Consider the following 18,093-nt stretch of genomic DNA (forward strand, 5'->3'; position numbering starts at 1 on the left):
TTAGCACTGTTACCATGACAATTGAACAGTGATAACGAGTGTATTGTCCTGTGTGACCGCTCCCCCGTTAGGCTACATGGCCTATCTACCACCAGCTTATTAGGCTTTTAATTATTTTTTTGCTTCATTCATCTTTTTCCTCATTATTTGAAATTAAAAAGACGTTTATAAGAAGAAGACACTGAATGTTGGACACGTTTGAACTTCCTGTCTTGTGTTTTTTATGCCTTTTAGTCTGAAAAAAAAAATATTGCAAACCTCCTCTCCTCTTGTTAAACATCTCGTAATTTCTCTCTCCCGCTTCAAACTCTCTCCCTCTCTGTCTCTCTGTCTTTGTGCTTTGCTGCAGTCTTGGCCGCTGCGCGTGGTTTTCCATTATGTTCGGCTGTTCGAGTTAATTAAAGAAGGGCATTCCTCTTCTCAATGGCTGACTCACCGCACAGCCACTTTGCTTACTCATGCCCCGAAAGGCCGTTCGGCTCGTTGGCTCACTGATTCAAAGATCTTATCAGCAGCACAAAGCCAGTCACAGGGAAACCCGGTGACCAAGGGGAGGAGGGAGGGGGAGTGATGGTGTGACGGTGGGGATGTTTGTGTACACACCAAACACACAATACTGTGTAAAGCAGGAGCGGCCAAACATGTGACACTATCTAAGCAAAGACCTCATCAATGAAACCACCTGCGGAGGCGATCGGGTGAGGTCTTTGATTTGATTTTTATTTGTCTCAAACAAGCACAGCATAAAAACAAACAGTACACTGCAAAAACTCAAAATCTTTCCAAGAATATTTGTCTTATTTCTTGTCAAAATGTCTCATTTCTAGTCAAAACTAATCTCTTTCCACTTAAAATAAGACTCATAACCTAAAAATTAACTTGTTTTTAGATCATTTTCACTTGTTTCAAACAAATTTTCACTTGAAATAAGTAGAAAAATCTGCCAGTGAAAGCAAGTTTTTTGTGCCTGTGATAAGAAAGAAACACTTATTTTTCTACTTATTTCAAGTGAAAATCTGCTTGAAAGAAGTAAAAAAGTGTCTAAAAACAAGCTACTTTTTAATGTGTTGATTTCTATTTTAAGTATAATGAGATTTGTTTTGACTAGAAATTACATTTTGACTAGAAATAAGACAAATATTCTTGGTAAGATATTTGAGTTTTTGCAGTGTATATGTAAAAACCAAAAACAATAATGACAATGACGCACTGTGCATGTCTGAGAAGGGGCTGAAGGAAGCAAAGCTTATCAAGTTCATACATCTAGAATTCCATACAATTTAAAAGATTAAAACATATAACTTTAATATGAAAGAGCCATGATAATAAACATACTAACTGAAATCCTTTCTAAAAAGAGGGGTAAAATGAGCTGTCCAGTTCTTTATAGCTGACCAAGAGTGTTTGTTTGTACTTACTTTTAAATAGTTTGAAGTTAATGCACATTTTTATATCCTCATTCCACATTTTTACACCACAAACAGAGATGCTCATACTTTTCAGAGTAGAATGGATGGTAGGCTGTTTAAAGTTACAGTTCCCTCTTAAATCATATGTGACCTCTCTGACCATAAACATTATTTGGATGTTTTTTGGTAACAACCTATTCAGGCTTTAAACAAAATCTGATCCGTTTTGAATTTGACTGGGTCCCCAAATTTTAAAATACCCAATTTTAAAAACAAAGGATTTGGGTTAGTTATGTGCAAGGTACCCAGCATGATGAACCATCCTTATGACTCTTTTTTGTAAAATGCAAATCTTTTGTAAAGTGCTTTTATATGTGTTTCCCCCATACCTCAACACAGTAAAATAAGTACGGATCAATGAGTGCATAGTACAGCATTTGAAGTGACTTCTGATCTAAAACACGTTTAGTTTTACCCAGAATTCCAATACTTTGGAGCACAAATATTTTATGTGAGGCTTCCAGCAGAGCTTATATGATCAATTAAAGCAGAAGTAAGTGATATATTTGTGTTAATATAAGTCTTAAATAGTTATATCTTCCGACAGCAATCACTTACATAGAGTGTTTGGACCGAAACACGGGTCTGTCAGTCACTCTGCTCTGCTCTGAGCCCAGGAGAAAACATTTCTCGTATCCTACAGTTTTTATCCAATGAGGAGAGAGAACGGCATGCAGGGCTGTGTGTGCAGCCAAGGGACGCCGTGAATGTGGTGACGTAGGGACGAGGACTGTTATGGTGCGTTCAAGGCAGCCCGTAACTCGTGTTTTTCCGACCTGTGAAGTTGTACCAGTTCGATCTGGTACGAGTTCACGGGTCAGAAGTTACGAGTGGCCGTTATAGTGACTTTCACAGGTAAAACAGGTCGGAAAAACACGAGTTGGTTGCCTGGAACGCTACAAAGTCGTAAGTTGTGACTTGAAGCTGTAATTTACGGTTTCAAAAGCCTGCCTGGAACGCAGCATTAGCCAAAACGACCGGATCGCTTACTTCTGCTTTAAAACACCAAGGAACTTACTTTCGTAGACTCTTTCAATTTCCACATTGTTTGTTGAAGTTTCGGCAGCTTGGCCACCGTCCGGCCGGCGTGAGAGGGCCAAGAGCGTTTTTAGATGAGTGTGTATCAGCCGCTGTTCAATGATCCAACAAACACTTTTCATTTCAAGCCTCCTGACCTCTCCAGCCCTCGGAGCTCAGCCTCCGTCCACCGAGTGACTTTTTCCTGCCAACAAAACAGCAGCATCAGTCATTTGGACGTCTGCTATACCCAGGGGTGAAAGTAAGCCGGTACGGTCCGGTACTGCGTACCACTAAAAGATTCAGAGGCGGTACGCAGTACCAGGAAGATCATGAGAGAGATAAAAATAAATAAATAAAATAAAAAGTAAAAAAAAATAATAAATCTAATTTCACATGAATTCCCTGTGGTTTGAAATGATTTCTGTGAAATTGTCTCGGTTATTATTATAACACATAGTGTTACAAGATCCCGACCCGATCAAAGACAGAGACATGATCTACATTCTGTGCGCAGCAGCGCTCTGCCCTGAGACGTCAGCACCACCTGCAAGCAGCTGCAGTGTGCAGCTGTGCACCGCGGGACGCGCCGCTCGCTCACTGCTGCTGAAGACCGAACCTTTTTTTCCGGTACCGTGAAACTTTGCCCTCAGCGCGTCGTGGAGAGTCCTGTCGGGACCGACGCGGACGTTACACGCGTGCCAGAGCACGCGCTGGGTCTCGGTGCGGCTACAGTCGAGCTCGCGGTCTGTTTATGTGAACGCGGCTCCAGCTGCTCGGTGTCGCCACAGCGGTGGTGCGCGTTTGGACCATAGTAGGCTACATCCATGATGGTTTCAAGCAGAGAAAAAACAAACGTGTGTAAAAACAAAACGGAGCTGAAAAATGAAACAATAAGTCAGTTTTGCACCAGTCTGTGGAAACAGCCTAAAGTGAATGAATGACAGCAACAGTTGTATCATTGAACTACTGGAAGATAAAAGTAATGACTACATGACTTTCCGTTTGTGTGTGGGCATATTTACCATTTTAACTCTGTTTTTACTTAATTGTTAAACCACAGTAGGCTAGAGCTTAAATACAAGTTTGATGAGAAACTGTTATTTATTTATTAAATCAAGTAGCCAATTTAGAAGCACATGTTTTTTTCTTCTAATTAAATCGTGGTATTGTATATGTATCGAGAATCGTGGAAATTTACTAGTATTGGTGTCGATATGAAAGCTCCAGCCTCGATGGCGAGACCGCAGGCTGTTTGCAGGCTATGATATGTTCTTTTTTATTTATTATGGGGATCAATAGGCTACCTGACATTGTCCTGGGCCAGTGGTTAGAATGGTGGGGCCAGCGATCTTCAAAATTTCCTTTATTGTCTACCCCTGACCCAGCCTTCGAAACGTGTACCACGTTTAACGTTTGTTGTAAAATGTCCCAATTAAAATCAGTAATAATAACAATAATGCAGAGAAAAATAACTTTTGGTAATAGTACCGGCAAGAATTTAAAACTACTTTCACCCCTGGCTATACCCAAAAAACTGCACACGTTATAGGTTCAAATGACAAAGCCGCCTGTCAGACGACGGGAGGTTGTTTCAGAGTCTGAAGGTCCGAACCTGTAGAAAACTCCACAAACTGTCAACTTCAGCTGAGTGGAGTTTGTGTTTGAATATCTACGAATGGCTTTATTATCACTGTGCAAGCACAGCAACAACAAAAGATAGATAGATAGATAGATAGATAGATAGATAGATAGATAGATAGATAGATAGATAGATAGATAGATAGATAGATAGATAGATAGATAGATAGATAGATAGATACTTGAATAATCCTTCACAGGAAATTATGGTTGTTACAGCAGCAACATTCACATGTCATTCATTGCACCAATAAAAAAGATAAATAAACAGATCTATCTAAAGAATTGCAGAGCTAAATATAAAATTAAGCTATAAACACCCAATAAACTAATAAACCTACAAGTAGAAATGCAAAAATACATATAGAAAAATATAAATGAATACATCAGAGGTAAAAGACTAAAAACTTAAAGCAGAAGTAAGCGATCCGGTCGTTTTGGCTAATGCTGCGTTCCAGGCAGGCTTTTGAAACCGTAAATTACAGCTTCAAGTCACGACTTACGACTTTGTAGCGTTCCAGGCAACCCACTCGTGTTTTTCCGACCTGTTTTACCTGTGAAAGTCACTATAACGGCCACTCGTAACTTCCGACCCGTGAAGTCGTACCAGATCGAACTGGTACGACTTCACAGGTCGAAAAAACACGAGTTACGGGTTGCCTTGAACGCACCATAACGTCTTGTCAGCCGATGGAGTTAGCAGCCCCAGCCCTCGTCATGGATCTATTGGTCCTCGTCCCTACGTCCCTGCTAACATTTCCATATTTCGCACATTCTGTGACAAACTGTAAACTGTTTTCTTGTCTGTAACAACATCTAATGTACGTCCTGGGTGAGGGATCCCTCCTCTGTTGCTCACCCTGAGGTTTCTCCGACTTTTCCCTGTTAAAAGGGTTTCCATGGAGTTTTTCCTCAGTCGATGTGAGGGTCTAAGGACAGAGGATGTTGTTACGATGCCATGTAAAGCCCTTTGAGACAAACTGTTTGTAAAAACGGGCTATACAAATAAAATTGCCTTGCCTTGCCTTGCCTACGTCACCACATTCAGGCGCATCCCTTGGCTGCACACACAGCCCTGCATGCCGTTCTCTCTCCTCATTGGATAAAACCTGTAGGATACGAGAAAAGTTTTCTCCTCGGCTCAGAGCAGAGCAGAGTGACTGACAGACCCGTGTTTCGGTCCAAACACTCTATGTAAGTGATTGCTGTCGGAAGATATAACTATTTAAGACTTATATTAACACAAAAATATCGCTTACTTCTGCTTTAATTATTATTTAAAACAAAGTAAAGTGCAGGAGTGCTGGAGAAACACTCATATATAATGGAAAAACGAATAAGAACATCTTAATGGATTATAAAGAACAACCTATAAAAGACAAAACAAAACCATAAATCGAGCAGGTAATTCCATTCAGGTACAACAAGATTGCATAACACAGATTATTGCACATTAGTGATAACATAAAAGTTGTCTGGATATTACATTGTCATTTCAGGATTTGATGGTGTTCAGAGTCATTATACCTCTGTGGTAGAAGCTGTTTTTCAGTCTTAAAACTGAAAAATCATTTGAATTATATTGCTATTTATTTCATTTAAGAGTTTGGTGTACCAGATCCAAAACAATTCCACTTGTTAGGTAACTCTACAAATGTAAAAACTCAGGTTTGGGCTTTAGATTAAAAAAAACTTTTGTCACAGCTAATGCTCTTTGCTTTGTGTGTGACTCTGGACTTGCATTTACCCAGCACTTTTGTAGTCTCAGTCAAAGGACTTAATGGACACATTTACCCAACCATAAAGTTCTTTACCTACCACATTTCACATTGATGGCGGGGCTGGTGTTGTATTTAACGTTTATCCATGGTAAAAACGAGTTGGTGCAACTCAAGGACCTTATCCTTCCTCCTCTAATAACGGTTCATAATTTCTATCTAAGCAGTTGCACACACATTAGCTCAATGAGCAGCTAGGAGGCGTTGGCTGCCACAAAACCTTTTAATCTAAGGTCAAAACCCTAGTTTCAGATTCAGACCTAATCAGCCCCAACCATCTCTTCTCGTATCGGTTCAAACAACATCTCAACTGAACAAGTGGACACCAACCAATTTAATTAAATTAAATGTATTGGTTTATTTGAGAGGGACAGTGCAACACTGATCAACAGAAAAAAAAACTGCAAGTGAGCCAGAGTTAGCCAGTAAGGCTAGTTTTCATCTGTTGTCCCTGGCCAGATGTTACAGGCAACCTAAGAACCAAAAAAACAATTAAGCAATGCATTAAAATACAGCTGAAATTACATATCAATTTACCTAAAAGCTCATACTAACAAATAGGACATGTTTCTGACACTTCTGCAAAATTTAGACCATTTCCAACACCACTTTGTGTGTTGTAGTGTCTTTTTTTTCTTTGGACCGTGCTGTTGTGGACGTTGAGCTTTTTCTAATTCACGCGTACAGAATGAAGCAGTGAACAGGAGCCACCAAATACGACAGGTCACAATAAACTGTGACAGATTTGAAACACATCCCGTCCGTCACACTGATGGATTATGATTAATTATAGCCACCCTGCTGCCGTCTTAATACATTTCCACCGACTGAGCCGACCGCTTGTTTCTGATTGGCTGAGCTGAGACCTTCACATGCAAAAAGTAGGAAAAAAACCCTGAAGAACGACAGCGAGGACCAGGATTTTTTCCTGGTTTTAGATCCAAACCATCAATCAAGTATTTATAGTTGCAACCCCCCGGCGGTCAGCACAGCAGACAGCAGCTTCACTCCGTAACCGAGGAGCTTTCTAACACCTGTGAAGACATGAATCATCAGCAACTGTGGAAGTCAAATGGAGCCGGCGTTTTATTTTGAAAGCCGGTTTGTGCTCCGCAGCCAGGAGCGAGATAACAGGGGTGTGTGGTGTGTGTGTCATTCAGATGATAGCCGCGTCCCTGCAGAGGCATGTCATTCAGCCGATAGCCTCGTCCCGCCTGATTATAGAGTGAAGAGAAGGAGGTGGAGATACAGCTGCATTTTCTCCTCTGCCTCATCGTCTGAGTTTCACCTGCTGACGAACATTTTATTAATATCACTGCAGTTTCTCCAGTTGATCAACTATGATTGGCTGAAATGTTTATTGATTATTGTTTTGTAATTTTTGGCCTATAAATAGTTTGAAACTGTTTTGTCTTGACAAACCCCCAACAAGAGTTGGACGTCCTCCCAGCATGGAGGCAGGAAGTAGAAAATATTTGACATTTTTACTTGAAAAATTAAAGGTACAATGAGGAGTTTGTATTTGGTTATAAAAAAGTCTCATATTAATGTGGATGAATCTACGCTACCCACACTTGTTAATGGCTCCATTTTCGATAAATATATCGTTTTGTCTCTATCGTTATTTTGTTATTTTAATTAATGGTGGAAACACTGGGCAAGCCAACCAGTGTTTCCTTACTTTCGGTTTCGCAGACGCTGCTCGGCGAATCATGATAATAACACTGCCGAATCACCGTTTATGGTCGGAACTACGGCGGTATCTGATCGTCTTCGAACCTCTGACTTTCATTCTTGATCAATGAAAACATTCTTGGCAAGATGTCCGTCTTGCGCCGGTCCAAGAATTTCACCGTGCGCACAGAGGCTCATGGTAAATGTAGTATGAAAACACTTTGCTTTCCAAAACTCCTCATTGTCCCTTTAATCAATTATCAAAATAGTTGCTTTTTTTGTTTTATTGTGTTCATGTTTCTGTATTGAACTAATAGCCACATATTTGAAAGTGATAATAAAAACAGTTCATGGCCTTTCGAACCAAAAACATAGATTTTTATTTCAGTGAGGTGAGGAGACTTCGTCATCACTTCCTGTCTTCGTTCAGGACTACGTGATGTGTGCGAGGACACTGTCCGACTGCTGCTGTCAGATATTTTTAGATTTACGCTTCGTCTCCGTTCACGTCCGTCCAGGCTCTCTGTCCAATCCACTCTCTGTTTTGAGTGCAGACGTGTGTTCACTCATAAAATGACTCCTCTCTTCCTGTGTGTGCTGCACTGGAGGCTTGTGGGAAACAATTACACTCAACAATTAGAGTTAAAAAAAAAAGGGTTAAAAGCTTGAGGAACACATGGACTGAATGTTCTCTACTGTCAATTAACAACATAAAAACAATCTACAGGAAAAAAACAAACTCTGAACTGAGTGTAGTTGCAAAAATATAGAAAAATGTAAAATTATAAAACAAAAAAGTGAGGTCATGTGAAGTCTTTGTTTCCATTGATGCGGTTCAAATGTTTTACCTCAGGAAAAACAAGATTAAAGGAAAGTAAACCTGCTTCTGTACATCAGAGGTGAATGATGAAAGCAGGATGAATTACACTTAGTGAGGGAAAAGGCAAACTCAAGCGATCTCAGAGGAAACACTCGTCTCAGAGTGAGGTCTTTGCTTTTATGGCCACAGCAGGAAAAAATAAAAAATAAAGAAAAGGAGGAGGAGAGGAAAAGGAGAGAAGACAGATTCAGATCCAACAGCAGCCAGTAAAGTCTCAGTAAATGTCTTTGTCCCAGACGCAGTAATGGAAGGTAATTTACACTTTGATGTAAGTGTTTGTCAGAGGAGACGGAGCCGAGTCCGTCCTCTGGGCCCACGCTCCACCTGCAGCAGAGACACAGCAGCTCATTTCAGTGGGAAACTCAAGTGAAGCTGCACTTAAAAAGCCAGATTACTGTGTGTGTGTATGTGTATGTTTGGCTCAGACACAGAGAACATGTGGTCCACGAGGTCCTAAAGCAGCTTTTAACAGGATTGTAATGTTTCTTTGTTTCTTTCTTTGTTTCTTTGTTTCTTTTTCTTTTTTTACTTGTGATTGATCTCGATGAGGGAGAGCGGAACGAGCAAAGTCAACTTTCAGACCACACATTCAAAGCACCTCACTCAGCTATTGATCAATGAATTGGGTTGAGGTGATGTCACCTCCATCACACAATAGTTTCTGTCACTTTTATATATGAACAATTGGATGCAACGTCATCAATGTCTCCCTGCAAAGACATTGTGGTCCTCATCAAGCTCAGACACTATTTAACCATCTAATGCTAACAACACTGAGAGCTGCCATGCTGCTTTCAGCTCAATGCTAACGTCGTCAGTTCACAATGACAATGCTAACATGGCTAACTCACATTGAAAACATTTCTTTTTTAAAGTCAGAGACTCGTGATCACCATGAGTGCAGGAACCAAACTACTGTACTGAATGGACCAAAGAAATGGACAAACCAAATGTCATGTCTTAAAGGACAATTCCAGGCGAATTCAACTCGGGGGTGTATTTTCCTATCATTTTAGGTCTAAAAGAGGGAATCTGAAGATTTTCAGTTTAATCGCTCCTGTTTTGTCTGTCCCCACATCGCCACGGCAGCAATGAATGGGAGCAGATTGAAGTTCTGCTGCTTAGGCTGTTTACAGCCCTCAAAACCACAATTGTTTTCCACAGACAGCGTCAGATGGCGACTCAAACATGCACCGAGAAGTTTATTTACTTCAAGCAAGCCGACATGTTTGTAAAACTAGATCTAATTCAAAGTCTTCCGGAGTCTCGCGCGAGACCCAGTTGCCGTGCTCGGTGTGTTCAGGTGCAGTAGGAAAGCTACCGTTTGTGTCATAAACACAGGAATATCAACTCTTTACTTGCTTCAAGTAAAAACAACTTCTCGGCGCATGTTTGAGTAGCCACCTGACGCTGTCTGTGGAAAAAAATGTACACTTGAAGCAAGTAAAGAGTTGATATTCCTGTGTTTGACACAAGTGGTAGCTCCTACTGCGCCTGAACACACCAGCACTGCAACTTCGGGCTCGCGCGAGACTCCGGGAGACTTTGAATTAGATCTAGTTTTACAAACGTGTCGGCTTGCTTGAAGTAAATAAACTTCTCGGTGCATGTTTGAGTCGCCATCTGACGCTGTCTGTGGAAAACAATTGCGGCTTTGAGGGCTGTAAACAGCCTAAACAGCGGAACTTCAATCCGCTCCCATTCATTGCTGCCGTGGCGATGCGGGGACAGACGCAACTACCGCAAAACAGGAGTGATTAAACTGAAAATCTTCAGATTCCTTCTTTTAGACCTAAAATGTTAGGAAAATACACCCCCGAGTTGAATTCGCCTGGAATTGTCCTTTAAGCTACAACATTAGCATGGCTAAATTATACTGTTTAACCCAGTAGCAACAAGGGCTGCACAACTGAATCGCAGTGTAAAGTGCAACAGACAAACACACAGCTTTTTGGAGTTGAATGTTATATATTTCTCAACATTTTTGTGCTTTGTCAGCACCATGTAAGTGTTGTGTTGCTATGGAGACAACCTGGGACAACAAATCATATTCACATTCATATTTTTTAAAGTGAAAATGAAGCTAAAATGACTTTTTTTCTCTGTTTCTGCTGTGTTGTTGCTCTGAGCTGTTGAAAACCCAGAACTCACCTGCTCTCTAACGTGTGTTGTGTTGTGTTGTGCTTTTTGCAGGTGGTCGACTGTTCCTGGGATGAGACGGTGAAGATCTACACACCTGCTTGTCTCACAGCTGGAGCTCACAGTACAACACAGTAGATCACACACACACACACACACACACACACACACACACACACACACACACACACACACAAACTTGTAAGGACCCTCACTGACTTAACACAACCCCCTGACCCCACTAATCCAAACCAAGTGTCCTCTGAAGTGTGAGGTCCTGCCATAGTCCTCACATAGATAGTAAAACAAACACACAAACACACACATTCATGTTTATCAACTGCAGGCTTTGGAAAATGCACTTTCATTTGGTTTCCACAGTGAAATAACTTCAAAATGTTTAATCTCAAACCCTGAGAAGCCAAATACATGTTTGTAGAGTTGTGATAGTGAGTGAGTGTGAAAATAAGTTTCTCTACTTTCTAATACAATGTGTGTTTTTCTTTTAAATTCAGACAAAGACTGATATTCAAAGAGATATAAATAATTCACTGTTATAACTGAAATTTAATATGATGCATTTGAAGATAGTTATATCCCAATCAAAGACATTTATATCAATAATTCTGTCCACATGGTGACACAGTTGTCACCTGATATCCAGTTAATAGTTACTAATCGGTTTGTTTTGATCAATGCAACAGATCTGTTGTGTTTCGGGTCGACTGGACTGTGAATAAATAATGTAAATCAGATGTAAATCCTTTACACTGAATGTCTGTGTCTCTGCTGTGTTCTTCATCTTTATCTCAGGCAAACACAACAACAAATGTCAGCTGTGACTAATTTCAACATGTAAATGTAAATGTCATCAGTTTAATATCGATGACCTGCATCAGTTTGGTCAGATTCTGTATTTCTTTCTTTTTTTTTCTTATTGTCAATAAATCTGACTTCTCATAACTTGTTCACTGTAGTTTAGACTTTACTTCATCAGGGACTACTTTCAGCGGCGGATTAATCCATGTTGGATGGTTCAATATAACGGTATCTAATTTAAATCTCTTTAGTAAAAGTAACTTCTTCACAAGTTTCTCCTTCCTGTCACAAACTTTCCATTTGTTTTCTCCTCTCTTTCCTTTTATTTGCTTTTCCATTCTTTCATTTCCCTCTTTCTTTCCGCCATTCACTTTCCTCTGTTTTTTTACGTTCCTTATCTCAGTTTCCTTTTGTTTCCTCTCCTGTTTTCTTTTCTTCATCATCGTTTCTTCTACTTTCTCTTCCTTTCCTTTTCAATTTCTATGCTTCCCATCCTTCTTTTCTCTTTGTATCTATCCCCTCTCTCCTCCTTTTCCTCCTCTGACTGATAAAATTCATGTTTTTAAAGAAATCTTTAAGAAACGAGTTTGATTTACTTCACTGTGACTGAAGGATTATGTGACAACAACAGCAACCAGCGCAGGAATTTCACGAGGGCCACGAGGGCCATGGCCCTCGTGCCCGTCCGATTTGGCCTTGTGCCCTTGAAAAAAATATCTGCCCTAAGGCCACAGTGGCCTTGATGCCCCACCCGCACTGCCCCGGTTGATTTTGCGGTTTTCTCCTTTGCCTCTTTCCTATCAACACGGCTTTGACACCTGCGTCTTTGAAGAAAAAACAATGCGTATTTTGATGCCATTCTGGCAGCAGCATCACGGGGTGGGTTTGATTCGAGCCTGGCATAAACCGCTCGGGCGGCTATAACAACAGTTTGATGACCAATCTATCACCGGCCAACCAGGTGACTTCATCAAACACCCCCCACTCGCCGAACCAATCATGTGGCTGGAAAAGAGCCAAGCCACAACATGTCAACACGTGCTAAGTGTTTGGGCTGCTACAGCCGTGTGCGTCAGCAGAGGAACACCGCCGGTAAAAAATAGAAAAAATAAAAAAAGAGTTTTGCCTCGGAAGAAAATGTGAAGGAGTCAAGGAGAACTCGGATGGCCGTGAAAAGATGCGTGGTGCGTCATTAACTCTGAAGTAACGCTAAACTTTCACAATGAAGACACCAGACAGCTGGAGCGGACCGACGTCCGACCGGGTTCACACAACACGGACGCGGTCACGGTGCGGCCGCTCTGCTGCTGCTGCTGCTGCTGCTCAGCCCAGAGCGACTGTTGTGTTCACACCATAGACTGTAAAAAACGCACGGCACTCCGGCGTAAAGTTCAACTGTGCCGACCTGAACACTGCCCAGACCCAGGCAAGCTACTACACTAACATGTGTTTTATTTATATGATGTTGTATAATGTTCATCATTACATCTGTCATGTTTAATTTTTGACAGGAAAAAAAAAAATCACAAAATAACCTTCTGATAACTTAAAATCTCACTTGTGCCAATAAGGGAATATTTAAGCTTGACCAAAATAGTGATTTGAGTTATATCGTGATATAAATTGATGTCGACTGATATGAAAAAAATTATCGTGATAGGATTTTTTCTCATATCGCCCAGTGCAATAGTAAACAAGTAAGATAGGAATTTCAAAACATAGCTGCATAGGACTGGACCCTTGTGCAAAAAATTAAATGCATAAATTAATTTAAAGTAGAAAATTTCTGGTTTGCTTGAGCCCGTTTTATGTATTAATTTAACAGATACCGGTAGTTAGTAAATTCATTAAAGGCATGGATTTTAAATCATTGTTTTATATTATGGCCTTGCTGCCCTGGCTTTTGGCCTTTGTGCCCTCAAAAAATTGACAACACGAAAGGCCAAGTGGCCCTGCCCCTAAAATGACGAAATTCCAGGCCTGACAGCAACACATTTTCATCACGTTGAAGCAACAACATAGAGTAATACAGTAATATCTGAGAAATGTAATCACACGATGCTAGTGCATTAGCTCTTAGAAGCTAACAGTCGATCAGTCGATTTTGAAACAAACGCAAAATCATGACGTGACTGAAAGAATCCAAACCTACAGCAGCTGTATGCTAATGCTAAGTGCTAACAATGCTAGTATTTAAAACTATAAAACTGACTGTATAATGTTGCATGAAGTTCTATATACATTCATTGAGATGAAATAATATTGATAATTGACAATAAACCCTTCATTATCTGAAAGTGAAGCCCCTCCCCCACCTTTAGTTTGAAGCCGTGTTTCATTCAGAGCATCAGGTCTTTGTCACAACACAGCTGTCACCAATAACTACAACAACAACAACAGTTGTGTAATTGTCCAGTAAACTGTGACAGTGAGTCAATGTGAACAACATCAGCAGGAGCCTGAAGCAAATGAATGGAGCTTAGACGTTCAAAGAAAGAGTCTGAAAGTTCAGATCAACGTTAACCCTCAAAGTTTTAGAGCAAGAGTTTAGGAGCAAACAGCTGAAAAACAAAACAATTTACCTTTAACCAAACAACTCATCACTTTCACAAAGTTGTTGTCAGTTGTTCCTGATAAATTGACACAAAGTAAACATGTTTCCTTTTTAATTTCCTTTATGACATTTTTCCTCTCTCTCTTTTTTTTCCTTTTGCAGAAATGCATCACACACCATTTGTTTGCACAGCACAAATTAAAGATTTTAACAGTTTCAGAGAACGCCCGCTCCAGACGTGAGCAAATCCAAATATAAAAGTGAATCTATAAAAGTTTTTCTGCACAACAAGAAGAAGTGAGAGATAACCTTTTTTTTAAACCACAGAGAGAAATAATAATTGTGTTAATAACTGATTTATTTTAAGACAAAAGTCGAATAAAACATGTAAATGTGTCCATTAATCACAGACGTCACTTCAGCTGTGTAACTAAAAACACATGAAAACACCAACGGTCCACAGGAACCAGTCTCCCTTTATGTAGAGTATAAACTGTATAGCATTGAGTATTTTCTCCCATCACCCAGCAGGACTTATGGGTAATGTAGTTCTTCCGTGCCCAAAAAATATTATTCTAATTATTGAGAATCTTAATATCCAATAAGTGCAAATATTAATTTTACAACTAAACACATCACGACATGATGTGAGTCGTGTGTTTCAAGCAGCTTCACGTTGGACTGTGACACATTCATGCCCACGCTGCTCCGTGTCGTTTCCTCATTCCCTCTCTGTGATTGTGTTCTACATATTAATTTGGAAATTCCTATTAAAATGGATTCAAGCCCGCTCCATTCTGTGTCTTAAGTTAAATTACTCAGCCTAATCTATATTACCTATAGTTTGTGGAATAATGAGATGCAGGCACGGGGTGTTTTTCTTTTCTTTTTTCTCTCTTCTCGTCCCTGCAGAGAAGAGACTTGGTCTAAATCCTCGGCCTGGTCTTAATCTCCCCGTGTTTGAAAGCGTCTCGGTCGTCTTCTGTCTCTCCGTGTTAATTGGAAGCTAATGGTCTGTGCTCGATAAGGGCGGATCCTCCTCCCTCGTGGCCTGGAAACTGATTTTCTGATGAAATATTTCAATTAAAATATTGTCCAAGCCATTTCCACGCCTGTTATGAGTGATGGTGATGTCTCTGTTTCTGATAAGCAGGAGGAACGAGAGAGAGTTAGAGGAGGAGGTGCAGAGATTTATAAAAAGAAACAAAAAAAAAGAAGATCTGCAGCTCAAAACATCCAAACATTAAAACTGCTGCACATTTACACTGTAAAACTGCTTTTTTAAATTCAACACAAACAGTAATAATAACTCATATATACAGTATGTGACCACTGTCGTCCTCCTGATGCTGTGAGGATATTGAACCTGAGCGAGTTTAGAGTAAATAAAGATCGCTTTTTACGGCACCATTTCCTGCTCTGCTGCCTTCACTGCCTCGCTGCAGAGGCGTTCAACCATACGCTTCATGTTATTGGCGGTGTGTTCGGGTGCAGGCCTGTACATCTGGAGGTGTTACAGTGGCTCCGCGTCCAACTCATTTTAAGGTTTAATTCACCGGCACTCAGATTCAACACGAGAGAAATGTCTCTGAAATCTCTGAATTCATTAAGTTGTGATGGGAAAAAAAGGAAAAACAACTCCACCATCACAGGAGAGCAGTTTATTCACTCAGCTGCTGGACAAGTTCAGTTGGACTTCGTCGTTTTGTATTTTTATGCATAATCCACAACGTTTTTGACTTTTCCCATATCTTTTTTGTTTTCTCTCTTGACAAACTGCAACACTTCCAAACCTCTGCTTCTTAAAGGGATAATAGCATTTTTTAAAAGTGGGGTTGTATGATCTATGGATAGCCCCTAAGTACTTTAATTGCAGTAGAAGACTCTCTGCACTGCTCCCGTTAGCAACGCCAGCCCATAGCCCTGCCCTGAGATTTACAACATACATTGTTGTGAATGGACCCAAAGAAACGGCCTATTTTCACGGCCTAAAAGAGGTTTTACCTGAAAAAAAAAAATACAGTTCCATTGTTTGCTATAATATAATTTTTTCCAGCCCTTCAAAGTGCAGGAAAAACACAGTTTTTATTTGGACCTAACCAACTCATGTATCCCTCCGCCCAGGGTTAGCGCCCACCGATCAGCAGTTGGTTAGGTCCAAATAAAAACTGCGTTTTTCCTGCACTTTGAAGGGCTGAAAAAAATTATATTATAGTGAACAATGGAACTGTGTATTTTTTTTCCCGTAAAACCTCTTTTAGGCCGTGAAAATAGGCCGTTTCTTTGGGTCCATTCACAACAATGTATGTTGTAAATCTCTGGGCAGGGCTATGGGCTGGCGTTGCTAACGGGAGGAGTGTAGAGAGTCTGATACTGCAATTAAAGTACTTAGGGGCTATTTGTAGAACATACAACCCCACTTTAAAAAAATGCTACTATCCCTTTAAATGAATAACAGTTTTCTAGAGCCTCAATCAGGAGGTAGAGGCGGTCGACCAATAACCGCGTTTTTCCATATTCCATGTTGTAAACCTTTTTCTTTTTTCCAGGGCAGCACCACGACCGGTATGTCTGGTATAAATGAATGAATAATAGTTTGTGTAAAGCACTTTGGGTGCCATGAAAACTGCTACAGTATATAAATCAAATCAATCAAGTCATTATTACTGTCTGATTACTGAATATGTAAAAAAATAAAAAATAAAAAACATTGAAGTGTATAAAAAAACAAGCACAAAGCCCAGTCCCAACAGTCCCTGCAGTTTAAAAAGTCAAAAGAGACTTTTCTTTTTTAATCAACATATGATAATTTAACCTTCTACAAACTGTGTGAAGATAATAAATGAAACATTCAACACAGAACAGGAACCAACCAACAGGATTCAATCACAGCGGCTGCAGAACCAATCAACACTGTCACATTTTCATCCAGAGAGAGACTTTGTAATCTGACTCTACTGCAAATTGTCTCATATATTAATTAAATTTATTGATTGTGACCATAGTCGTGACAAGCGAGACATTGAAAGCACCAATAACCCAACATTTATTCATGTATTATTTATTTATGGCCAACACGTCATGAATTCACCTTTGGATCCTTGAAAAACTGTGTCAAGCATTTTCCACTTTTTCTTTTTTTTTCCCCTTTTGATTAATTGAGAGGAAAAATAATAATATTAATAATAATGGATTAATTCTGCTCATGTTTCTCCGTTGTGTTGATGATGTGACTGGTGCTGAATGTTCTCTGAGCTAACGAGCTTTCACAGAACGTGTTGATGATTTAATCTGGTATCTGTTGGATTTATTTCATCACATAAATCCGTCGTCTGTCACAGTCATAAAGCAGATTTTTACCTCAACTAATTTGAACTGTGAGGAGATGGAGGCAGCGCTGGGGTTGGGGGGGGGTGTTGTTTGTTGTTTAGCATTTTGCTGTGTTTCAACGTGCGTTACCATTTCAAAACAGCAGAAAAGCAAGCTGACTTACATACTAGTTCCCCTTTAAGGCTTCAGATGGACCGGTCTGGTCCGGTTTTATCTCCTGCAGAGTGACACTGGGGATTAAAATACAACTTGTACAATCACAGAAAACATCTACAGCAGCTGACGGCCCATGTGACGGAAACATTGTACAATTACTGTAAATGTCATAGGTCAGATTGGACACGACTGTAGGAGGGAAAGAAATACTCTCACTCTGACTTTAAAGAGGTAGTTCAACATTTTGGCAAATTGGCCCATTGCCATAATCGCTATAGTCATAGCAGTAGGTTCGTTACCTTTAATTGTCGGTGCAAGCTATTTTTAGAACAGCGGAGCAGAGCCGTGAGCTGCTCAGAGCTACGCTACAGGGGGGATTTCTTGGTTTCCCTCATCAAACTCATCAAATACACAAGTTGTGACCTGCACATTCACCACGCTATGAGATAATAACAGAACGTTACCAGACAGAGTTGTTTTAGAGGGAAATTCATGCAAAACCGCTGATGCACGTTGCCTTCAGGGACAGTTTTTCATGAAGCAGTCTCTGCATTTCCCTCTAAAACAACTCTGTCTGGTAACGTTGTGTTATTATCTCATAGCGTGGTGAATGTGCAGGTCACAACTTGTCCACCA

The 18,093-nt window shown here is 40.2% G+C and overlaps 1 protein-coding gene across 1 annotated transcript in view; it reads left to right on the forward strand.

Annotated features, from left to right (window-relative positions):
- The window catches only part of pex7 (peroxisomal biogenesis factor 7), a 69,546-nt gene extending 58,488 nt beyond the window's left edge, over positions 1 to 11,058 (forward strand). Inside the window, exon 11 of the mRNA XM_085770993.1 lies at positions 10,653 to 11,058. Within this exon, the coding sequence (XP_085627119.1) occupies positions 10,653 to 10,736 (84 nt within the window). The 3' untranslated portion in view covers positions 10,737 to 11,058. The remainder of the gene's footprint in view (positions 1 to 10,652) is intronic.
- The last annotated feature ends 7,035 nt before the right edge of the window (positions 11,059 to 18,093 follow it).

The sequence above is a fragment of the Trachurus japonicus genome, chromosome 24 (genome assembly GCF_045865225.1).
Source record: "Trachurus japonicus isolate A0001 chromosome 24, Traja_1.0".
Lineage (NCBI taxonomy): Eukaryota > Metazoa > Chordata > Actinopteri > Carangiformes > Carangidae > Trachurus > Trachurus japonicus.